The sequence below is a fragment of the Xenopus tropicalis genome, chromosome 3 (genome assembly GCF_000004195.4).
Source record: "Xenopus tropicalis strain Nigerian chromosome 3, UCB_Xtro_10.0, whole genome shotgun sequence".
NCBI classification, from domain to species: Eukaryota; Metazoa; Chordata; class Amphibia; order Anura; family Pipidae; genus Xenopus; species Xenopus tropicalis.
Window position 1 is genome coordinate 148,491,398 of NC_030679.2, and position 25,800 is coordinate 148,517,197.

General features: G+C 51.4%; 2 protein-coding genes across 2 annotated transcripts; both read right to left on the reverse strand.

Annotated features, from left to right (window-relative positions):
- Window positions 1-836: 836 nt before the first annotated feature.
- Window positions 837-7,315, reverse strand: tm4sf5 (transmembrane 4 L six family member 5). Its single transcript, XM_002940666.5, has 5 exons — window positions 7,008-7,315; window positions 5,778-5,858; window positions 3,931-4,067; window positions 3,437-3,623; window positions 837-2,522 (listed from the first exon to the last, which is right to left on the reverse strand). Exons 1-5 carry the CDS (start codon window positions 7,176-7,178, stop codon window positions 2,511-2,513), a joined length of 588 nt encoding a protein of 195 aa, XP_002940712.1. The 5' UTR covers window positions 7,179-7,315; the 3' UTR covers window positions 837-2,510.
- Window positions 7,316-12,553: 5,238 nt separating this feature from the next.
- Window positions 12,554-25,276, reverse strand: LOC734020 (dnaJ homolog subfamily C member 3 like). The gene is made up of 13 exons (XM_002944596.5): window positions 25,045-25,276; window positions 24,874-24,966; window positions 23,024-23,134; window positions 22,070-22,194; window positions 21,890-21,964; window positions 20,971-21,114; window positions 18,681-18,862; window positions 18,121-18,240; window positions 17,374-17,479; window positions 15,562-15,682; window positions 14,705-14,837; window positions 14,450-14,598; window positions 12,554-13,058 (listed from the first exon to the last, which is right to left on the reverse strand). Exons 2-13 carry the CDS (start codon window positions 24,953-24,955, stop codon window positions 12,919-12,921), a joined length of 1,488 nt encoding a protein of 495 aa, XP_002944642.2. The 5' UTR covers window positions 24,956-24,966; window positions 25,045-25,276; the 3' UTR covers window positions 12,554-12,918.
- Window positions 25,277-25,800: the final 524 nt, after the last annotated feature.

Below are 25,800 nucleotides of genomic sequence, written 5' to 3' on the forward strand. Positions count from 1 at the left end.
CTTCACGTGTATGGCCACCTTTAGTGTGCCTACATCCAGATTTGTGCTACCAGACCTAAGTTGGCCATACATTTCTTGGCTGTAACCTATGCCAATCCAGAAGCCCTGAAACCTCTTTGGCTATTGAAACATACTGGGAACCGGGATTAACAGAGCAGGCCTCCACCTAGTGGGCACTGAGGAGCACACCTCTGGAGAATTGCCCAAGAGCTCTTTTAGTACCCCAGGTAGTGCTACCTGCCCCAGAGTATCTCTCCCTATTGGATAGGCAGTTGCTCCCATGTGGCAGGCAGCTGAGCAGAACCCAGAACAATCTCTTTTTCTATGGCTGGAGCTCAAGGTTGGATCTGGCTGGATGCTGCAGCAGGGGCTCCTTTACAACCTCTGCTGGCCACCCCATGGATTTGGCTCCAAAATCCTCTCTCCCTGGGTCCTCTTTTTCCAGAGGCACATTGGGGCTCCCAGCCAATCAGATTGCTCTCAATAATCTGGTTGGATGATGCCACAGACAGAAAAACAGATGAAAGGTTTGTATGATCCCCTACTTATGATTAGAGGTACCTGTATAGAGGCCTGCCCTTCTTGACCAGTACAGTAAATACTGGTTGGTTTGGGAATGGGGCAGGTTAGACAACACCAGCTGCCACTGCACCATTTTGACCAGTCCAGGAAGTGAGGGTAATCGCATCTTTGAGGCTTGCTAGATGGTTCATTATTTGGCCATTTAACTTATGGTTTGATCAGTCCCATAAAACCAGTAGTGTTGGTGAGAAACAATAAATGAATTATAATCATTATTAGAACCCATAATTAGATCATTGATGGAAAAAAGACAATTGAATGTGAAAATATTTATTAAAGTTGGTGTGGCCAGATGACCAATATATATAACCCCGTCAATTGTCACCTCAATTAATGCAACTTGCTTTATTCCTCAAGCTCTCCCAAAAGGCCACGCAGCATATTGATTGGCTAAGTTATCGAGAATGCTCGGTGGCACGTTGTCCAGTGACTTGTAGGCCCACATGGCTCTTGTCCAATAGGTTTCAAGATATGTTTTGACAATGTTTTTAGATTGGAGGAGCACTCCTGCCTTCAGGAGATGGCTTGCTACAGTAGAACTTTGTTTTTGGGTCTTTATGGACACATGAAGAGTGCTTCAGTTGCACTTCTGGCTAGAAGCTTCTTCTATAAGTGTTATATAAACTTAAGGGTCAATAGGAATTGTCCTCCTAACTTGGGGTCCATCAGGGGCCTTACTCTAGCTGGCCTATCTGACCCATGGCAGGTATATGGCTCTTGCAGATAGATGGTATGCCTTCATCTGGTCTGTAGACCACCTGGCAAACCTGCAGTAAGCACTGGATCTCAGACTTATTTAGTTAGAATTATCTCTCAGCCCACGTGGCTCATCTTGTCCAATAGGATTCAGGATATGTTTTGACAATGTTTTTTGATTGGAGGAGCACTCCTGCCTTCAGGAGATGACTCGTTATGGTAGAACTTTGTTTTGTGGGTCCTTATGGACACGTGAAGAGTGTTTCAGTTGGACAGGAGGACACACTTCTGGCTAGAAGCTTCTTCTATAAGTGTTATATAACCTTATGGGTCAATAGGAATTGTCCTCCTAACTTGGGGTCCATCAGGGGCCTTACTCTAGCTGGCCTATCTGACCCATGGCAGGTATATGGCTCTTGTAGATCGATGATATGCCTTCATCTGGTCTGTAGACCACCTGGCAAACCTGCAGTAAGCACTGGATCTCAGACTTATTTAGTTAGAATTATCTCTCAGCCCACGTGGCTCATCTTGTCCAATAGGATTCAGGATATGTTTTGACAATGTTTTTAGATTGGAGGAGCACTCCTGCCTTCAGGAGATGACTCGTTATGGTAGAACTTTGTTTTGTGGGTCCTTATGGACACGTGAAGAGTGCTTCAGTTGGACAGGAGGACACACTTCTGGCTAGAAGCTTCTTCAACAATTGCAGATGAGTCTACAATGAAGCTACAATGGACTACAAAATGCTATAAGCGTTATATAACCTTAAGGGTCAATAGGAATTGTCCTCCTAACTTGGGGTCCATCAGGGGCCTTACTCTAGCTGGCCTGACCCATGGCAGGTATATGGCTCTTGTAGATAGATGGAGTGCCTTCATCTGGTCTGTAGACCACCTGGCAAACCTGTAGTGAGCATTGGATCTCAGACTTATTTAGTTAAAATTATCTCTCACCATTATCAATTGAGGTTCTCCTGGCCACCATTACATGTGGTCCTTTTCCATAAATTACTTTCTCAATAATTACAATACAGATTATAGATGGAGCTTTTATAGATTGAAGAACGAGGGACCCTGTAGAAAAATAATATACAATGAGTGGGTTCCCTACAGAGAGTTCATAGACAGTCTTGGTTACACGGAGTGTACACTCTAGGGGTGTGTGTCGGGGGTGCCCCTCTGTACAGTGGGCTGGGGGCTGCACTCAGAGCCGAGGGACCCGTAGACAAATCAGCCGTCATTCTGTAGGGAGGAAAGCAAAATGGAATAAAATATCTACTGATCAATGGTTATAAATAAATAATACAGGGATCACGTAATAGATTAAATATCTCATCTCCATATGTACAGCCATGAAATGAGAGTGCTCCTTATAAACAAAAATATCCCAATTTAATTTGTTTATTACAAGCGGCTGAACTGCAGTTCTTTTAGTTACTTCCTTGTCTAGACTGAAGCTCCGCCCCATTTTGCTTTCTGAGCCCTCCTTCTCTCTCTGACTATAAAGACCTCAAAGAGGTGCCAACTGCACATGCCTGATTGATTTCATAGTCAGAGAGAGAAGGAGGGCTCAGAAAGCAAAAGGGGGTGGGGCTTCATGCTAGACAAGGAAGTCAGTAAAAGAGCTGCAGTTCAGCTGCTTGTAATAAAGGTAGGTCATTTTGGGATTCTAGGGTAGGGCTCAGAAAGCAAAAGGGGGTGGAGCTTCATGCTAGACAAGGAAGTCAGTAAAAGAGCTGCAGTTCAGCTGCTTGTAATAAAGGTAGGTCATTTTGGGATTCTAGGGGCTGTACAAAGTTATTGCAGGAGATTTGCTTGGATATTCCTTTACAAAAAAATAAATGAGATGGTCCAGATATAAAGCAATTTGGCCACAGATCTCTAGCCTTAGATACTGTGGCACTTCTGGACAAGAAGCACTACCAATGATCCGCCTCTGCTTTTTTGCCCCGCCCCTAGTTGTGTAGTTTGGAACAGAAAGACATAACCAGTTCTGAATGTTTTTTTCTCAGGTAAACTTACTGTTTGGGGCCTTATTGATCTAAAGTATTGCTCCTCTCAGAACTCTCCATAAACAGGAGTATGGCCTAATCTCACATGGACTGAGCGTTCTTGGTTACTGCTCACGTTTGGGTCAATATACAGGTTTGGGTTACCTTGTTCTTCTTCCTGCAGTCCCCGCACAACACACCCATGAGTCCGTTTACAATCTGGATGGCACAGAGGACAAACTCCAGGGCACCGAACCCAAGGAGCATGGAGAACAGGACAATGTTCCACAGGACAATGTTCTTGGGCTCCTCACAGTCATTCCAAGAAGTCTTATTGAACAGGTAACTCTCACTGCAAACGAAAGAGAGCGGGTAGGTAGTATAGAGAGCGGGTAGGTAATATAGAGAGCGGGTAGGGGTCAGTCGGTAACACGGGGAGGGGTCAGTCGGTAACACGGGGAGGGGTCAGTCGGTAACACGGGGAGGGGTCAGTCGGTAACACGGGGAGGGGTCAGTCGGTAACACGGGGAGGGGTCAGTCGGTAACACGGGGAGGGGTCAGTCGGTAACACGGGGAGGGGTCAGTCAGTAACACAGGGAGGGGTCAGTCAGTAACACGGGGAGGGGTCAGTCAGTAGGGTAATTAGACAGTTGACTTACTTTAGGCTCTTGAAATGATACCTCCACTTCCCATTCATGAGGCACAAAGGTCCATCCGACAGTCCCGTCCCGGCTACTGCCAGGCAGTAGAACCCCCCCAGCGCCCCAAATATGGAGGAGAAGACTGAGCGGAGCATCTGCAGAACCCAACAGAACGGTATTAGGGGTGTCCTATAGCCGGCACAGGGGTCTGCGTGGCATAGGTGGCAGGGGGTTACACAGAGGTATAGGGGGGCACCCAGGGTACAGCCGGCATTGGGGATACAGGGGCACAGGGGGTTACACAGAGTACATTAGATATAGGGGGGCACCCAGGGTACAGCCGGCATTGGGGATACAGGGGGTTACACAGAGTACATTGGATATAGGGGGGCACCCAGGGTACAGCCGGCATTGGGGATACAGGGGCACAGGGGTTTACACAGAGGTATAGGGGGGCACCCAGGGTACAGCCGGCATTGGGGATACAGGGGCACAGGGGGTTACACAGAGTACATTAGATATAGGGGGGCACCCAGGGTACAGCCGGCATTGGGGATACAGGGGGTTACACAGAGTACATTGGATATAGGGGGGCATCCAGGGTACAGCCGGCATTGGGGATACAGGGGCACAGGGGGTTACACAGAGTACATTGGATATAGGGGGGCACCCAGGGTACAGCCGGCATTGGGGATACAGGGGCACAGGGGGTTACACAGAGTACATTAGATATAGGGGGGCACCCAGGGTACAGCCGGCATTGGGGATACAGGGGGTTACACAGAGTACATTAGATATAGGGGGGCACCCAGGGTACAGCCGGCATTGGGGATACAGGGGGTTACACAGAGTACATTGGATATAGGGGGGCACCCAGGGTACAGCCGGCATTGGGGATACAGGGGCACAGGGGTTTACACAGAGGTATAGGGGGGCACCCAGGGTACAGCCGGCATTGGGGATACAGGGGCACAGGGGGTTACACAGAGTACATTAGATATAGGGGGCACCCAGGGTACAGCCGGCATTGGGGATACAGGGGGTTACACAGAGTACATTAGATATAGGGGGGCACCCAGGGTACAGCCGGCATTGGGGATACAGGGGCACAGGGGGTTACACAGAGTACATTGGATATAGGGGGGCATCCAGGGTACAGCCGGCATTGGGGATACAGGGGCACAGGGGGTTACACAGAGTACATTGGATATAGGGGGGCACCCAGGGTACAGCCGGCATTGGGGATACAGGGGCACAGGGGGTTACACAGAGTACATTAGATATAGGGGGGCACCCAGGGTACAGCCGGCATTGGGGATACAGGGGGTTACACAGAGTACATTAGATATAGGGGGGCACCCAGGGTACAGCTGGCATTGGGGATACAGGGGCACAGGGGGTTACACAGAGTACATTGGATATAGGGGGGCATCCAGGGTACAGCCGGCATTGGGGATACAGGGGCACAGGGGGTTACACAGAGTACATTGGATATAGGGGGGCACCCAGGGTACAGCCGGCATTGGGGATACAGGGGCACAGGGGGTTACACAGAGTACATTAGATATAGGGGGGCACCCAGGGTACAGCTGGCATTGGGGATACAGGGGCACAGGGGGTTACACAGAGTACATTGGATATAGGGGGGCACCCAGGGTACAGCCGGCATTGGGGATACAGAGGAACTAGATGGCACAGGGGGTTACACATTGGATATAGGGGGGCACCCCCAGCTAGAACAGGGGGATACAGAGCAGACAGATAACATAGAGGGGTTCCAGAGTACATAAGGGGGGGGGTCACCCTGGGAACAGCTGGTAGAGGGGGTTACACAAGGTATAACTGGCACTGGGGGGGTTACATACCCTGCATCGGTTTCCACAGCACCCAGCCCCGCAGCAGCCCTTCCCCCCCGCACGGATTGCAGCGCAGGACGGACACAGCACCTACAGTACAGAAGAGAAAGAATATTGGATATAGGGGGGCACCCAGGGTATAGGGGGGCACCCAGGGTATAGGGGGGCACCCAGGGTATAGGGGGGCACCCAGGGTACAGCCGGCATGTTTCTGTCACCCTGTAGTGGGATGAGCCACAGTGTCCCATCGCCATCTTCATCCTAACCTGCTTCATTCTGTAGGAGGAGGGGCAGACTCACAGCTCCGCCCACTGCACCCTCCGACCAAGTGCCATGAGTTCTGTACCCAGGGGCCAATAGAAGCCCACGGTGCCCAGGTATAAAGCCTTGTCAATCTGTGGTTCTGCTTGTTCTACTGGATCCGACCTACTCTGGGCCTGGCCCCCCTGCAAAAAAAATTTTCCAGAGGGGTGTGGCACATAGCAGCAAACCCTACCAAGGGGGACACGACCAATGGGGTGGAAGGAAAGGGGCCAAAATACAGGAAGCTGACCTGGAACAATACAGGAATCTGACCATGTGGTCCCCCTGTTCCCTGGGCCCCCCTTCTTCCTCTATGGTTACACCAATGGTAAGGAGATTATAACACTGCAGGAGGGCTAGGGGAGTAGTCAGTCTGGGAACAATGGCAGCTCAGTACTAATGTATTTCTATAAAAAATAGTCTTGGACATGGGGGTTTGGGGGCAGATCAGTGGTGCAATTAAGCATGGTTAGGACTGATAGGGGCAATTAGCTTGAGAAATGTTGACTTCTCTAATCTTTAGATTTCCCATTAGCAAGGCTTGGGGGGGGCAATAGTGCCACCTACATCTGGCTCAGGGCTACAGCAGGGCCATAGGGGCACGATGTGGAGGAACATGGGGCATTGGCACATTCCAGAAATCTTGGAACTTGCCTCCAACAGAACAAATGCTCCAAAAATGACCCAATGACGATTCTCCTCTATGAAACCTATAGCTTTAAGATAAGAAGATGGCAGAGGATGCTGGGAGTTGTGTACACCAGTAGGCTGGGTATGATATTCCTTACCTTCTCTCCCTGGAGAACCTGCTGAGATATTGAAGGACCCAGACTGGCCCCTCCATCTCCAGTTCCCATCACTCCCTGCCAACCACCTTGGTTTCCCAGCTGCCACCCACAGTGAGCACCCATATAACCAAGAGCCGACGGTACTTACCAAGAGGCCACCTCCCAAGATGCCACCCATCAGCCAGACTTGGAGGGTGATGTGGTCGGTGCTGACGACCTTTGCATTAGGGAAGAAGAGGAGGACGTTGGCGATGATGCAGATCAGGGACATGGGGAGCAGGGACAGCCCCAAAAAGCGGGCGCATTTGCCGGTGCACATGGTGGCTCTCGGGGACGGGCGAGTGGAGTGCAGGAGGCTTGGCACCGCTCTGTGGGCGCCCCGGCACGGCGATTGCCTGTTGTTTGAGTGATAAGGAGGGCAAGGTTCACCCCCGTTATCAGTGACAGCCTGGTGACAGGAGCAAATCAATAAGGCGCGGGGGGGGGGGGGGATGGGAACAGAGGGTTGTCCCTTAGAGGGACCGGGAGAGAAAGGTGGGGGGGGGGGGGGGGTGAAACTGGCAGTGACACTACCCTATGGGTGCCCCCACCCTCTGTCTGTCCCATACCTGCCCCCTCCCACCATCTTCTTCTCACCATCCTCTCTTCCCAAGGTTACCCCCCAACGCTCACTCACCCATTCCCACTGCCTGGCACAGTGCCCTATACCTGCCCCCTCCCACCCTCTCTCTCTCATCATCTTCTTCTTCTCACCATCCTCTCTTCCCAAGGTTACCCCCCAACACTCACCCACCCATTCCCACTGTCTGTCCTATACCTGCCCCCTCCCACCCTCTCTCTCTCATCATCTTCTTCTTCTCACCATCCTCTCTTCCCAAGGTTACCCCCCAACACTCACCCACCCATTCCCACTGACAGCCCTATACCTGCCCCCTCCCACCCTCTCTCTCTCTCTCATTATCTTCTTCTCACCATCCTCTCTTCCCAAGGTTACCCCCCAACACTCACCCACCCATTCCCACTGACAGCCCTATACCTGCCCCCTCCCACCCTCTCTCTCTCATTATCTTCTTCTCACCATCCTCTCTTCCCAAGGTTACCCCCCAACGCTCACTCACCCATTCCCACTGCCTGGCACAGTGCCCTATACCTGCCCCCTCCCACCCTCTCTCTCTCATCATCTTCTTCTTCTCACCATCCTCTCTTCCCAAGGTTACCCCCCAACACTCACCCACCCATTCCCACTGTCTGTCCTATACCTGCCCCCTCCCACCCTCTCTCTCTCATCATCTTCTTCTTCTCACCATCCTCTCTTCCCAAGGTTACCCCCCAACACTCACCCACCCATTCCCACTGACAGCCCTATACCTGCCCCCTCCCACCCTCTCTCTCTCTCTCATTATCTTCTTCTCACCATCCTCTCTTCCCAAGGTTACCCCCCAACACTCACCCACCCATTCCCACTGACAGCCCTATACCTGCCCCCTCCCACCCTCTCTCTCTCTCTCTCTCTCATTATCTTCTTCTCACCATCCTCTCTTCCCAAGGTTACCCCTCAACACTCATCCACCCATTCCCACTGCCTGGCACAGTGTCCCGTACCTGCCCCTCCCACCCTCTCTCTCTCATCATCTTCTTCTTCTCACCATCCTCTCTTCCCAAGGTTATCCCTCAACACTCACCCACCCATTCCCACTGCCTGGCACAGTGCCCTATACCTGCCCCCTCCCACCCTCTCTCTCTCTCATTATCTTCTTCTCACCATCCTCTCTTCCCAAGGTTACCCCCAACACTCACCCACCCATTCCCACTGTCTGTCCTATACCTGCCCCCTCCCACCCTCTCTCTCTCTCATTATCTTCTTCTCACCATCCTCTCTTCCCAAGGTTACCCCTCAACACTCACCCACCCATTCCCACTGTCTCTCAATGAAACCTACTCTCTAACCTGCCCCCTCCCATCACCTCTGTCTCGCATCATTTTTGGTGAAAGAAACCACCCTTCTAATCTCGTATCACTTACCAACATCACATTGATGGACCCCTTCCCACTAGTGCTCTACCCGCCGAGCTACTTACCCCCGTACCCAACTTCCATCAACCAAGATGTCTCTCCCACATACACCAAGCCACTTTCCCCATCTTAATCTTAAACCCAATCTCCCACCCACTACCCAGGCTTTCAGCATAATTCTGCCACACAAGGCCACATTCTTCCCACTGTATGTAAGGCTAACCTACCCCCCCCACCTACCTACCATCTCATCCAAGGACATGGCTATTATATTCACCTCTCTCACACACCTACCCACCATCCCTCCCAGCCCGGTTATGTTCCATCTCTAGCTCTCCCACCCTGTGCCTCCCTGCAGTCTCTCAGACATCTCACACTGACTGTCTCTCACACTGACTGTCTCTCACACTGACTGTCTCTCACACTGACTGTCTCTCACACTGACTGTCTCTCACACTGACTGTCTCTCACACTGACTGTCTCTCACACTGACTGTCTCTCACACTGACTGTCTCTCACACTGACTGTCTCTCACACTGCTGCCCATCACTTCATTTCTCTCAAGCAACTTTTTCATATTTACAACCCAACTGAATTTTGGCCTAAAATTGGCCAATGACTCTCTGTAATGGTCCCTGTGTCACATGGTAGGGGGGGGGTTAGGGACAAGGGACAGAGGGAAAGCTGCTAAGGCCCCTCCCACTTGCGCAATAAACAGGTCCTTGATAAACATGGAATAATCCAAGATAAAACATGTCGATAAGATCTATAAATAACTCGTTACAGGCTCCGCCCAGCGCTTTGTGCGTCACACTGTACCATGTTTCTAGCCCTGTATATTGTGCTGTGAGGGGAGGGATCCTGTGGGAGGAGCTATAGGTGCCCCGCCCCCATGGGGATACTGTTAGCGCTGAGCAGGAAATCCCTCCTTATCTGCCTGGAGTTTGGCCGCCGCTCTGTGGGGCAATAAGCGCCTTTATCTGATGGGGAAAAGGAAATGCAGCTTGTGACCCCACTCTGGGAATTCCTGTATGAAACCACTTGTCTGATTATTGTATCCCCCCCCCCTGTGTCACCCTGCAGGGGGAGGGGCCGACTCGCAGCTCCTTCTGTGTCACCCTGCAGGGGGAGGGGCAGACTCACGGCTCCTTCTGTCTGTGTCACTGTGTCACCCTGCAGGGGGAGGGGCAGACTCACAGCTCCTTCTGTCTGTGTCACTGTGTCACCCTGCAGGGGGAGGGGCAGACTCACAGCTCCTTCTGTCTGTGTCACTGTGTCACCCTGCAGGGGGAGGGGCCGACTCGCAGCTCCTTCTGTCTGTGTCACTGTGTCACCCTGCAGGGGGAGGGGCAGACTCACAGCTCCTTCTGTCTGTGTCACTGTGTCACCCTGCAGGGGGAGGGGCCGACTCGCAGCTCCTTCTGTGTCACCCTGCAGGGGGAGGGGCCGACTCGCAGCTCCTTCTGTGTCACCCTGCAGGGGGAGGGGCAGACTCACAGCTCCTTCTGTCTGTGTCACTGTGTCACCCTGCAGGGGGAGGGGCAGACTCACAGCTCCTTCTGTCTGTGTCACTGTGTCACCCTGCAGGGGGAGGGGCAGACTCACAGCTCCTTCTGTCTGTGTCACTGTGTCACCCTGCAGGGGGAGGGGCCGACTCGCAGCTCCTTCTGTGTCACTGTGTCACCCTGCAGGGGGAGGGGCAGACTCACAGCTCTGTCTGTGTCACTGTGTCACCCTGCAGGGGGAGGGGCAGACTCACGGCTCCTTCTGTCTGTGTCACTGTGTCACCCTGCAGGGGGAGGGGCAGACTCACGGCTCCTTCTGTCTGTGTCACTGTGTCACCCTGCAGGGGGAGGGGCAGACTCACAGCTCCTTCTGTCTGTGTCACTGTGTCACCCTGCAGGGGGAGGGGCAGACTCACAGCTCCTTCTGTCTGTGTCACTGTGTCACCCTGCAGGGGGAGGGGCAGACTCACGGCTCCTTCTGTCTGTGTCACTGTGTCACCCTGCAGGGGGAGGGGCAGACTCACGGCTCCTTCTGTCTGTGTCACTGTGTCACCCTGCAGGGGGAGGGGCAGACTCACAGCTCCTTCTGTCTGTGTCACTGTGTCACCCTGCAGGGGGAGGGGCAGACTCACGGCTCTGTCTGTGTCACTGTGTCACCCTGCAGGGGGAGGGGCAGACTCACGGCTCCTTCTGTCTGTGTCACTGTGTCACCCTGCAGGGGAGGGCAGACTCACAGCTCCTTCTGTCTGTGTCACTGTGTCACCCTGCAGGGGGAGGGGCAGACTCACAGCTCCTTCTGTCTGTGTCACTGTGTCACCCTGCAGGGGGAGGGACAGACTCACGGCTCCTTCTGTCTGTGTCACTGTGTCACCCTGCAGGGGGAGGGGCAGACTCACAGCTCCTTCTGTCTGTGTCACTGTGTCACCCTGCAGGGGGAGGGGCAGACTCACAGCTCCTTCTGTCTGTGTCACTGTGTCACCCTGCAGGGGGAGGGGCAGACTCACAGCTCCTTCTGTCTGTGTCACTGTGTCACCCTGCAGGGGGAGGGGCAGACTCACAGCTCCTTCTGTGTCACTGTGTCACCCTGCAGGGGAGGGGCAGACTCACAGCTCCTTCTGTCTGTGTCACTGTGTCACCCTGCAGGGGGAGGGGCAGACTCACAGCTCCTTCTGTGTCACTGTGTCACCCTGCAGGGGGAGGGGCAGACTCACAGCTCCTTCTGTCTGTGTCACTGTGTCACCCTGCAGGGGGAGGGGCAGACTCACAGCTCCTTCTGTCTGTGTCACTGTGTCACCCTGCAGGGGGAGGGGCAGACTCACAGCTCCTTCTGTCTGTGTCACTGTGTCACCCTGCAGGGGGAGGGGCAGACTCACGGCTCCTTCTGTCTGTGTCACTGTGTCACCCTGCAGGGGGAGGGGCAGACTCACGGCTCCTTCTGTCTGTGTCACTGTGTCACCCTGCAGGGGGAGGGGCAGACTCACGGCTCCTTCTGTCTGTGTCACTGTGTCACCCTGCAGGGGGAGGGGCAAACTCACAGCTCCTTCTGTCTGTGTCACTGTGTCACCCTGCAGGGGGAGGGGCAGACTCACAGCTCCTTCTGTCTGTGTCACTGTGTCACCCTGCAGGGGGAGGGGCCGACTCACAGCTCCTTCTGTCTGTGTCACTGTGTCACCCTGCAGGGGGAGGGGCAGACTCACAGCTCCTTCTGTCTGTGTCACTGTGTCACCCTGCAGGGGGAGCGGCAGACTCACAGCTCCTTCTGTCTGTGTCACCCTGCAGGGGGAGGGGCATAACAGCTCTTTCTGTCTGTGTCACCCTGCAGGGGGAGGGGCATAACAGCTCTTTCTGTCTGTGTCACCCTGCAGGGGGAGGGGCACAACAGCTCTGTCTGTCACCCTGTAGGGGGAGGGGCATAACAGCTCTTTCTGTCTGTGTCACCCTGCAGAGGGAGGGGCAGACTCACAGCTCTGTCTATGTCACCCTGCAGGGGGAGGGGCAGACCCTGTGTCACCCTGCAGGGGGAGGGGCAGACCCTGTGTCACCCTGCAGGGGGAGGGGCAGACCCTGTGTCACCCTGCAGGGGGAGGGGCAGACCCTGTGTCACCCTGCAGGGGGAGGGGCAGACCCTGTGTCACCCTGCTCATATCTAAGACAAATACTGATTTGTAGCGACAACTTAAAATCCAATCTTTACTTTTATTCTATAATTTACAGGCCACTCCCAGTCTGCAAGATGATTTCTTGTTGACGGTTGATAAAACCGCCGCCCACAGCCAATCAAGTTCCACGTATGATTCCAGTAGAAACACCTCCTAGTCCCTCGCCAGAAAGCGAATCAAAAACAAGAGATTCTTGGGGCGCCGAGCTTGCAGCGTTTCCGCCTCCGTAACAGTCCGATTCTCAGAATCCCAGGAGGAAAAGCTCGGGAAACCGGGGGGGATGGGCGATATGTGCAAAGGCTCCTCCCCCAAATTCGGGGTCACGCCACAGAACTGGCCCTTTGTGTCCCCATATTGTCCTTATTGTGCAGTTCCAAGGGGGTCAGTGAAAGTTAAATTTAAATTGAAAATTGCCTGAGCCAAAAGGGTTAAACTCGAAAGGCCAATGCTGGTGATGGCCGGACCCCTGCTGGTTTTCTGGGTCCAACGGATCTTCCCCGGCATCCACCTTCTGCCGCATTTCTGAGTGGGAATGATGGGAGTTATTAATAGGGTGGGAGGAGCAATATGTAATGTGCATTTAAGGGGCGGGGCTTGCTGCCATTGGGCATTTGTGTGTACAGAGGGGGCAACGTTCAGGTATGGGGAGTATATGCCAACCCCAAGCTTAAAGGACATGACCAGCCAATCCCTAGACTTTTCTTTTCAGGCCCGTCTAATTATCTCCCTGTTATTCAGCCTACTGCCTGGTTGCTAGGGAAAGTGGCCGTAGAAACCAGACAGGGGTTGTTCACCTTTGAGTCAACTTTACTATGATGCAGAGAGTGATATTCTGAGACAATTTGCAATTGGTCTTCATTACTTGTAGTTTTTTTAATTATATTACTTTTTGTTCAGCAGCTCTCCCGTTTGGAATTTCAGCCGTTATCTGGTTGCTAGGGTCCAATTCACCTTAGTAACCATGGAGTGGTTTGAATGAAAGACTGATATTTGAATAGAAGAAGGGCTGAATAGAAAGATAAGGAATAAAAAGTAACAATAACAATAAAACTGGAGCCTCACAGAGCAATAGGGTTTGGCTGCCGGGGTCAGTGACCCCCATTTGAAAGCTGCAAAGAGTCAGAAGAAGGCAAATAATTCAAACACTATCAAATATAAATAATGAAGACCAATTGAAAAGTTGCTAGGAACAGGCCTTTCTATGACATACCAAAAGTGAACTGCCCCTTTAAACTGCCATTTTGGAATGAACAGGGTCCAATTCACCTTAGTAACCATGGAGTGGTTTGAATGAAAGACTGATATTTGAATAGAAGAAGGGCTGAATAGAAAGATAAGGAATAAAAAGTAACAATAACAATAAAACTGGAGCCTCACAGAGCAATAGGGTTTGGCTGCCGGGGTCAGTGACCCCCATTTGAAAGCTGCAAAGAGTCAGAAGAAGGCAAATAATTCAAACACTATCAAATATAAATAATGAAGACCAATTGAAAAGTTGCTAGGAACAGGCCTTTCTATGACATACCAAAAGTGAACTGCCCCTTTAAACTGCCATTTTGGAATGAACAGGGTCCAATTCACCTTAGTAACCATGGAGTGGTTTGAATGAAAGACTGATATTTGAATAGAAGAAGGGCTGAATAGAAAGATAAGGAATAAAAAGTAACAATAACAATAAAACTGGAGCCTCACAGAGCAATAGGGTTTGGCTGCCGGGGTCAGTGACCCCCATTTGAAAGCTGCAAAGAGTCAGAAGAAGGCAAATAATTCAAACACTATCAAATATAAATAATGAAGACCAATTGAAAAGTTGCTAGGAACAGGCCTTTCTATGACATACCAAAAGTGAACTGCCCCTTTAAACTGCCATTTTGGAATGAACAGGGCCGGGACGCAGTCTCTTTCTCTCATACCTGGATCTGTTAACACTTCTTTGGCCGCTGCGATGTCGATAAATTTCTTTTCCGCTTCTTTCTTCTCTTCCTCCGACTGGAAGTTGTCGGGGTGCCACTGCTGCGCCAGCTTCCTGTACGCTTTGATCACTTCCTGTTTGTTGGCGTTCCTGCATAGACACAAGAATCCCACCCATGATCAATGCCACTTAGTCACGCAGACTGGTATCTAATCGGGGTCCCCGGGGGGGGGGGGGAGGAGTGCATTGTGGGTACCTTTTGACACCCAGTATTTTGTAGTAATCTCGCTTCTTGGACTGTTTGAGCAGCTTCTGAGCCCTCTCTAAACCTTCCTTCATCTCCTCGTTCTCTCCGTCCAGCTCTTTCGCCTGCTGGAAATCCTCCACAGCTGTAAATACAACAGAGAAAGCAGGGGGGGTCAATGAGAATGGAGACTGGGTGGGCATCGGGAGCAGCCAATAGAAACATCCCATATAGCAGCAGGCCCATAAGGGAACCAATTAGTGAGTCTGTTAGTGGGATGGAGGAAATAGGAAGAGGGGCTTTTCACCTTTGAGTTCACTTTTAATATGATTTAGAGTGATATTCTGAGACAGTTTGCAATTGGTCTTCATTTTTTATTATTTGTCGTTTTTTAGTTATTTCATTTTTTAAAGAGTTTTAGCCGCTATTTGGTTGCTAGGGTCCAGGTTACCTTAGCAACCAGGGAGTGGTTTGGATGAGAGGCTTGTATAGGAATAGGGGAGGGGCTGAATAGAAAGATAAGGGATAAAAAGTAACAATAACAATAAAACTGGAGCCTCACAGAGCAATAGGGTTTGGCTGCCGGGGTCAGTGACCCCCATTTGAAAGCTGCAAAGAGGCAGAAGAAGGGAAATAATTAAAAAACCTGTAAGAAAAAAAATAATGAAGACCAATTGAAAAGTTGCTTAGAATTGACCATTTTATAACCTACTAAAAGTTAACTTAAAAGGTGAAAGCTCATTAGGTTGCTAGGGCAGCAGACACCGGCAACCAGGAAGCAGACAGCAAGCAGGGCCAGCTATTGTAGCTCAGGGTTAGAGGCCTGTTCCCCCCATGTAGTTGAGGGATGGAAGATATTCTTGTTGCACCTTTTTCATATTCCTCGTTGAGAATATAGGCCTCGGCCCGGTCCCGCAGGATGAGGGGGTTCTGTGGGTCTCTCTCGTGCGCCTCTGTACATACGGATATGGCTTCTTCTGTGCGCTGGCTCTGGGGGGGGGGAACCGGCAGGGTGTGAGTATAGGGGTACAGTCTGTATTCAGATGAGCACAAATGTAATCCCTACGTGCCCCCCAATCTAGGCTGGAATAATCCCTACGTGCCCCCCAATCTAGGCTGGAATAATCCCTACGTGCCCCCCAATCTAGGCTGGAATAATCCCTACGTGCCCCCCAATCTAGGCTGGAATAATCCCTACGTGCCCCCCAATCTAGGCTGGAATAATCCCTACGTGCCCCCCAATCTAGGCTAGCATAGTCCCTATGTGCCCCCCTAATCCATGATAGCATAATCCCTACGTGCCCCCCAATCCATGCTACCATAATCCCTACGTGCCCCCCAATCCATGCTACCATAATCCCTACGTGCCCCCTAATCCATGATAGCATAATCCCTACGTGCCCCCCAATCCATGCTACCATAATCCCTATGTGCCCCCCAATCCATGATACCATAATCCCTACGTGCCCCCTAATCCATGATAGCATAATCCCTACGTGCCCCCCAATCCATGCTACCATAATCCCTATGTGCCCCCCAATCCATGCTACCATAATCCCTACGTGCCCCCTAATCCATGATAGCATAATCCCTACGTGCCCCCCAATCCATGCTACCATAATCCCTACGTGCCCCCTAATCCATGATAGCATAATCCCTACGTGCCCCCCAATCCATGCTACCATAATCCCTATGTGCCCCCCAATCCATGATACCATAATCCCTACGTGCCCCCCCAATCCAGGCTGGAATAATCCCTACGTGCCCCCCAATCCAGGCTGGAATAATCCCTACGTGCCCCCCAATCCAGGCTGGAATAGTCCCTATTTGCCCCCCCCCTAATCCATGATAGCATAATCCCTACGTGCCCCCCAATCCATGCTACCATAATCCCTATGTGCCCCCCCAATCCATGCTACCATAATCCCTACGTGCCCCCCAATCCATGCTACCATAATCCCTACGTGCCCCCCAATCTAGGATAGCATAATCCCTACGTGCCCCCCAATCTAGGATAGCATAATCCCTACGTGCCCCCCAATCCATGCTACCATAATCCCTACGTGCTCCCCAATCCATGCTACCATAATCCCTACGAGCCCCCCAATCAATCTATGCTAGCATAATCCCTACGTGCCCCCCAATCAATCTATGCTAGCATAATCCCTACGAGCCCCCCAATCAATCTATGCTAGCATAATCCCTACGAGCCCCCCAATCAATCTATGCTAGCATAATCCCTACGAGCCCCCCAATCAATCTATGCTAGCATAATCCCTACGTGCCCCCCAATCAATCCATGCTACCATAATCCCTACGAGCCCCCCAATCAATCCATGCTAGCATAATCCCTACGTGCCCCCCAATCCATGCTAGCATAATCCCTACGTGCCCCCCAATCCATGCTACCATAATCCCTACGTGCCCCCCATGTTGGCTAGCATAATCCCCATGAGGGCTGCCTTTGCCCCTATGTACCCCATTGTTCTGGGCTGCCCAGCTGAGTTCCCTGTACCCCTATGCCTGGGGCCAGTGCAGTTGGCAGGCAGCGCTGTAGTTGGACTATGTACTCCCTGTACTGACTGTATCCCTAGCGTTGGGGAGGCTGAGCGCCCCCTAGTGCCGCCCCGTGGGATTGGCTGGGGCCGCTGAGCAGTGAAACAAGCAGGGAGGGGCCAGACCTTGGACAAGCAGTGGCAGATTCTCTCCTTGGCCCTCCTGCTGTACTCCTCCACTCGGGGTTCCGTTTTTATCGAGGCTTCGTATTTCTCTATGGCATCTTCGTACCTGGAGAGAAGGAACAGAGTCACATGATTACATCCAACCAACAGGAATAGTTGCACACTTGCCTTTAGCTCATCATTAACTAGTAGTTAGGCAGGTTATATATAGGCATTATGGTTGAACTTGATGGACGTATGTCTTTTTTCAACCCAACTTACTACTTAAGGGGAACTGTCACCCTATGAAATAATTGCAAATCCCTTTCTATCAGGTTAGTTGAGCAAAATAAACTTTACTGACACTATATATGTTATTATTTTTCTTTCCCCTTCAGTCTTGGAATTTACAGTCACAGCCGGCAGGCCGGCGCCATTTTGTGAACACTGTTATTAAGGCGGAGCTTTGTATCCCCCCCCCAAAATCTTATACATTTCCCATCTAGGTGATATCTAGGAAGTGCTGAATGGAAAGTTAAAGTCATTGTAATTAAAAATCTGAGCTGTCAATCATACATTGCATGCCCCGCCTCTATGCCTGCGGCATTCATTTATAGAAGCAAGATTTCAACTGGTCTTCATTTTTTTATCTGCCTCCCTCCTCTCTATAAGCACCAACCTCTTGTTGGGGGCCACTCACCCCCAGTGTGATCCATCATTCACAGGCTCCGCCCACATACCAGTGTGTGTCACATGATGTAAGCTCACCTCTGCTCCTGGATGAATTCCTCGGCCATGTCTAGCTGTCTGGAGAGTTTCTTGACTTGTTTGTAATGGGAGAAGCAGTCTTTATCGTCCTGGTCCAACTTCAGGCACTCGCGCACGTGGCTAGGGGCAACAGGGTAGTTTTTTTTAATTATTTGCCTTTCTCATCTGCCTCTTTTCAGATTTCAAATGGGGGTCACTTACCCCGGCAACAAAAAACTATTGCTCTGTGAGGCTCCAGTTTTATTGTAATTGTTACTTTCTATTCCTTATCTTTCTATTCAATCCCTCTCCTATTCATATACCCATCTCTCATATACCCACTGCCTGGATGCTAGCATAAACAAGACCCTAGCAACCAGATAGCTGGTAAAATAATAAGTGTAGGTAGCCATCTCAGTGCATTGTGCCTGAGTCTGAGCTTTCAGCCAGCGCTACACATTAGAACTGCTTTCAGCTAACCTATTGTTTCTCCTACTCCCATGTAACTGGAGGAGTCCCAAGCCGGACTTGGATTTCTTACTATTGAGTCACACAGGACACCCCCCTCTGGGCGCACTCACCTCAGACTCTCTCCATGCTCCCCCATGCTGTAGTACAACTTGCTAAGCTTCAGGAAGGCAGCCCTGTTGTCATTACGCAGCTTTGTTGTAGGTTTCAGATCCTGCACAGCATTGCTCAGCTCTCCCACTAGGAGGTAACACTCAGCCCGCAACTCCCGGGCACTGGGGTCCCACGGGGAGAACTAGAGTAACGGCAAAAACTGTACATAAGAAACTCATAAAAAAAAATATGCAGGATGTGAGTCTGCCCCTCCCCCTGCAGGGTGGCACAGTGACACAGACAGAAGGAGCTGTGAGTCTGCCCCTCCCCCTGCAGGGTGACACAGACAGAAGGAGCGGTGAGTCTGCCCCTCCCCCTGCAGGGTGACACAGACAGAAGGAGCAGTGAGTCTGCCCCTCCCCCTGCAGGGTGACACAGTGACACAGAAGGAGCTGTGAGTCTGCCCCTCCCCCTGCAGGGTGGCACAGTGACACAGAAGGAGCTGTGAGTCTGCCCCTCCCCCTGCAGGGTGGCACAGTGACACAGACAGAAGGAGCTGTGAGTCTGCCCCTCCCCCTGCAGGGTGACACAGTGACACAGACAGAAGGAGCTGTGAGTCTGCCCCTCCCCCTGCAGGGTGACACAGTGACACAGACAGAAGGAACTGTGAGTCTGCCCCTCCCCCTGCAGGGTGACACAGTGACACAGACAGAAGGAACTGTGAGTCTGCCCCTCCCCCTGCAGGGTGACACAGTGACACAGACAGAAGGAGCTGTGAGTCTGCCCCTCCCCCTGCAGGGTGACACAGTGACACAGAAGGAGCCGTGAGTCTGCCCCTCCCCCTGCAGGGTGACACAGTGACACAGAAGGAGCCGTGAGTCTGCCCCTCCCCCTGCAGGGTGACACAGTGACACAGACAGAAGGAGCTGTGAGTCTGCCCCTCCCCCCGCAGGGTGACACAGTGACACAGACAGAAGGAGCCGTGAGTCTGCCCCTCCCCCTGCAGGGTGACACAGACAGAAGGAGCCGTGAGTCTGCCCCTCCCCCTGCAGGGTGACACAGTGACACAGACAGAAGGAGCCGTGAGTCTGCCCCTCCCCCTGCAGGGTGACACAGTGACACAGACAGAAGGAGCTGTGAGTCTGCCCCCCCCCTGCAGGGTGACACAGACAGAAGGAGCTGTGAGTCTGCCCCTCCCCCTGCAGGGTGACACAGTGACACAGACAGAAGGAGCCGTGAGTCTGCCCCTCCCCCTGCAGGGTGATACAGTGACACAGACAGAAGGAGCTGTGAGTCTGCCCCTCCCCCTGCAGGGTGACACAGACAGAAGGAGCTGTGAGTCTGCCCCTCCCCCTGCAGGGTGACACAGTGACACAGACAGAAGGAGCCGTGAGTCTGCCCCTCCCCCTGCAGGGTGATACAGTGACACAGACAGAAGGAGCTGTGAGTCTGCCCCTCCCCCTGCAGGGTGACACAGACAGAAGGAGCTGTGAGTCTGCCCCTCCCCCTGCAGGGTGACACAGTGACACAGACAGAAGGAGCTGTGAGTCTGCCCCTCCCCCTGCAGGGTGACACAGTGACACAGACAGAAGGAGCTGTGAGTCTGCCCCCCCCCTGCAGGGTGACACAGACAGAAGGAGCTGTGAGTCTGCCCCTCCCCCTGCAGGGTGACACAGTGACACAGACAGAAGGAGCCGTGAGTCTGCCCCTCCCCCTGCAGGGTGATACAGTGACACAGACAGAAGGAGCTGTGAGTCTGCCCCTCCCCCTGCAGGGTGACACAGACAGAAGGAGCTGTGAGTCTGCCCCTCCCCCTGCAGGGTGACACAGTGACACAGACAGAAGGAGCCGTGAGTCTGCCCCTCCCCCTGCAGGGTGACACAGTGACACAGACAGAAGGAGCCGTGAGTCTGCCCCTCCCCCTGCAGGGTGACACAGTGACACAGACAGAAGGAGCCGTGAGTCTGCCCCTCCCCCTGCAGGGTGACACAGTGACACAGACAGAAGGAGCTGTGAGTCTGCCCCCCCCCTGCAGGGTGACACAGACAGAAGGAGCTGTGAGTCTGCCCCTCCCCCTGCAGGGTGACACAGTGACACAGACAGAAGGAGCCGTGAGTCTGCCCCTCCCCCTGCAGGGTGATACAGTGACACAGACAGAAGGAGCTGTGAGTCTGCCCCTCCCCCTGCAGGGTGACACAGACAGAAGGAGCTGTGAGTCTGCCCCTCCCCCTGCAGGGTGACACAGTGTGAGACAATGCCCTGGACCAATAGGGAGACAGACTTTGGACCCGACAGTACAGCAGTCAGTACCTCAATGACTTTCTCTAGAAGTGCGATGGCTCCATAGTAATCTCTCCTCTCATAGGCTTCCGAGGCTCCTCCCATACTGCTCTCCACTTCCTTCACGCGCTCCAGCTGGTTCTGTGCTTCCTCATTGGTCGGGCTACTCTGCAACTGGAGTAACATACGGTTATTGCACCGGCGAAATCTCACCCGCGTTAATTTCATTGGGATGAACTCGATTGCTAAGATAAAGAAGACCCTAGCAACCGGATAAGCTAGTGAAATTCCAAAATGGGAGCAGCTGCTGAACAAAAAGCTAAATAACTGGAAAACCACAAAAAATACAAAATGAAGACCAATTGCAAACGGTCTCAGAATACGGATTTCTACAATATATTAAAAGTTAAGTTAAAGGTGAACTACCCCTTTAACTACCCCTTTTAAAGGGGAACCTGTCACCCTAAGAAATAATTCCAAATCCCTTTCTATCAGGTTAGTAGAGCAAAATAAACTTCACTTCCACTATATAAATTATTTACATTTTGTTTCCTTCAGTCTTGGAATTTAAAATCACAGCCGGCAGGCCGGCGCCATTTTGTGGGCGGAGCTTTGTATCCCCCCAAAACCTTGTTTATGCGCCATCTAAGCAACATCTAGGAGGTGCTGAATGAAAGGTTATTGATATTAATAATCTGATCTGTTAATCATATCTTGCCTGCCCCGCCTCTCTAAGGCATAGAGGCGGAGCAACCGATATATGATTGACAGATCAGATTTTAAAATGCATTTATACCAAGTATGGATGATTTAATAAAAAAAAGAATTTGGGTTTCATGTTTAAGATGAACAGGACTTTTATTATACAGGTTTTTACGTCTGGGCGACAGATCCCTTTAATGAATACATATAGGAATGACCGTCCCTTTAAGAGTATGGCGGTACTTACCACTGATAGGAAATCTTCCCGGGCCTCCTGCACATCTCCCTGCTTGAGGAGGATATTGCCCCTCTGGAGCCGCGCCTGGGCAACAAGATAAAGTGGGAAGAATTGCACCAATGAAATAAGAATAAGCCCCGCCCCCTTTAGCCATGTTTAACCCATTCAGAACCAAATCACAGTGCTTACGGCCAGGAAGTCCGGCTTCAGCTGGATGGCCCTGCTCAGGTCGGGGAGGGCGGATCTGAACTTGCCCATCGCCAGGTACACCGCCGCCCGCTTGTAATACGTCAGGTAATTATTGGGGTCTCCATCTGCACAGGAAAAGAGAGGGTTAATTTAAAGTGGCAAAACCCATTTTCATTTATTTTTTAAAGGGATAGCGACGCTTTTTATTTCTATCAGGAAAATATGGGGCAGATTTAGGAATAGTAGGACCCTGACCCACCCAGACCTGCCCAATCTCTGTCCCCCGGCGCCCTCTAGCTTTGGCCACTGGGCAACCTAGGACTTGCATGAACCCGCCCACAATTTCCAGCCGGCCAATGGGGTGGAAGTTGTGAATGTAAAGTCTCTGCCCGAGTTAAAGGCGATGTTCACCTTTGAATTAACTTTTAGAACGATGTAGAAAGTAATAATCTAAGACAAATTGCAATTGGTCTTCATTTTTTATTATTTGTGCTTTTTTTTTTTTCAACTATTTGACTTTTTGTCAATGTTGAGTTTAAGCAGTTGAACTTATTGAAACCACTCCCTGGTTGCTAAGGTAATTTGAGCCCTAGCAACCAGGGAGTGGTTTCAATAAGAGATAAAGAAAATAGGGATGCACCGAAAAACCAAAAAACCTAACAGTAACAATGAAATTGGAGACTCGGGAAGCAATAGTGTTTTGGCTGCTGGGGTCAGTGACCCCCGTTGGAAAGAATCAAAAAAGGCGGCAAATAATTCAAAAACAGTAAATAATAAGGACCAACTGAAAAGCTGCTTAGAATTATACATTCTTTAATATACTAAAAGTTAGCTTAAAGGTGACCTGGCCCTTTAAAGGGACATCTCTGTATAACTGGGCGGTCACATTATCCATCTCTTTTTCTCTCTCTCTCTCTCTCTAAGGGCCGCCCATCTCAATGCCGGAGCACTCACCCACAGCAGCATGGTAGTGTGAAAGGGCCTCGGCCAGCTGCCCGGCGGCTAACAGCTTGCGCCCCATCTCCAGGTGCCCCTCGATTTCTGCATGGTTTGCAGCCAATAACCCTGTAACAGCAAACACATTAGTATAGTATTATGGTATCTCTCTGTACAGGCTATGAGCAAACTTAGGGGGCTGTTCCTGCTGAATTGTGCTTAGTACAGGGGAATCCCTATGTGCCATAGTTTTATGGTATCTCTCTGTACAGGCTATGAGCAAACTTAGGGGGCTGTTCCTGCTGAATTGTGCTTAGTACAGGGGAATCCCTATGTGCCATAGTTTTATGGTATCTCTCTGCACAGGCTATGGGCAAACTTAGGGGGGTTGTTCCTGCTGAATTGTGCTTAGTACAGGGGAATCCCTATGTGCCATAGTTTTATGGTATCTCTCTGTACAGGCTATGGGCAAACTTAGGGGGCTGTTCCTGCTGAATTGTGCTTAGTACAGGGGAATCCCTATGTGCCATAGTTTTATGGTATCTCTCTGTACAGACTATGAGCAAACTTAGGGGGCTGTTCCTGCTGAATTGTGCTTAGTACAGGGGAATCCCTATGTGCCATAGTTTATGGTATCTCTCTGTACAGGCTATGAGCAAACTTAGGGGGCTGTTCCTGCTGAATTGTGCTTAGTACAGGGGAATCCCTATGTGCCATAGTTTTATGGTATCTCTCTGTACAGGCAATGAGCAAACTTAGGGGGCTGTTCCTGCTGAATTGTGCTTAGTACAGGGGAATCCCTATGTGCCATAGTTTTATGGTATCTCTCTGTACAGGCTATGAGCAAACTTAGGGGGCTGTTCCTGCTGAATTGTGCTTAGTACAGGGGAATCCCTATGTGCCATCGTTTTATGGTATCTCTCTGTACAGGCTATGAGCAAACTTAGGGGGCTGTTCCTGCTGAATTGTGCTTAGTACAGGGGCATCCCTATGTGCCATCGTTTTATGGTCTCTCTCTGTACAGGCTATGAGCAAACTTAGGGGGCTGTTCCTGCTGAATTGTGCTTAGTACAGGGGAATCCCTATGTGCCATAGTTTTATGGTATCTCTCTGTACAGGCTATGGGCAAACTTAGGGGGCTGTTCCTGCTGAATTGTGCTTAGTACAGGGGAATCCCTATGTGCCATAGTTTTATGGTATCTCTCTGTACAGGCTATGGACAAACTTAGGGGGCTGTTCCTGCTGAATTGTGCTTAGTACAGGGGAATCCCTATGTGCCATAGTTTTATGGTATCTCTCTGTACAGGCTATGAGCAAACTTAGGGGGCTGTTCCTGCTGAATTGTGCTTAGTACAGGGGAATCCCTATGTGCCATAGTTTTATGGTATCTCTCTGTACAGGCTATGGGCAAACTTAGGGGGCTGTTCCTGCTGAATTGTGCTTAGTACAGGGGAATCCCTATGTGCCATAGTTTTATGGTGTCTCTCTGTACAGGCTATGGGCAAACTTAGGGGCTGTTCCTGCTGAATTGTGCTTAGTACAGGGGAATCCCTATGTGCCATAGTTTTATGGTATCTCTCTGTACAGGCTATGGGCAAACTTAGGGGGCTGTTCCTGCTGAATTGTGCTTAGTACAGGGGAATCCCTATGTGCCATAGTTTTATGGTATCTCTCTGTACAGGCTATGGGCAAACTTAGGGGGCTGTTCCTGCTGAATTGTGCTTAGTACAGGGGAATCCCTATGTGCCATAGTTTTATGGTGTCTCTCTGTACAGGCTATGGGCAAACTTAGGGGCTGTTCCTGCTGAATTGTGCTTAGTACAGGGGAATCCCTATGCTGGGAGGATATTATGGGATGCGGTACTGACCATCCAGCTGCAGATCCAGGATGACACAGAAGAGGGAGAGGGATGACAGGACCCCGCTGAGCCGGCGTTTCTCCCTATCCATTCCTGCTGTACCTGCAGTGCCAGGGGGAGGGGAGGGTTAGCGCTGTATCTCTCACACACACACAGCGGTACATACTCACTATTACATACCGCCCAACAGCGCCGCTTCCTGCGGGACACTCCCAAGTTCCTCCCTGCCCGCTGCGGTACCGTCCAGACACTCAGTTCCGGCAGGGAAACGGTTCCGGACATGCCAGCTCTCATCTCGCGAGAATGTGACGTCACCACTTCCGTACGGACAGCCGTATAGGAGCGCAATGACGCCGAAACCGAGTAAGAACGGTTTATACCAGCGATGGGGATATAAGCGCTAGTGTGTGCAGTCAGTTGACAAACTTTTGCTCATTCTAAATCATACCAGCGGCTCCCGTCGCTCAAACCGGAAGTGTCCGTACAAGGAACAACACTTCCGGGTTCCATAATCAAGCCTCTGCCAACTGTTATCCCACACGCAGCTTCCATCCCTGCCAGGGCGTACCGGCCAATCAGCGGAGGGCTAGTAAAAGCGTGGGCCCCGCTCATTGGCGAACTATTGCCGTTTGGGCGCGGCCAATGTCTGCGGTGCTTTCAATTCTGCCTTGTTTACGTACGGTTGCTAGGCACCGCCGGGGGTTTCTATTTGTGGGCGGCACCAGTAGGGCGTGGCTCCCAATTCTCCTGTCTATAATCTAACGTAACAAGGAACAGTCGGAATCGTGCTTGTCTCTCATTGGCTAGTTGCGTTTGCCGCCCTTTTCTCACACGCTGACGTTATATAAACTTTCTGTCAGTCTTCCTGGCAGTTGTTCTTCATGAAAGTTCTTATTAACCCTCCATTAGGGTCACAGTGTAATGGAACCCCTTTCC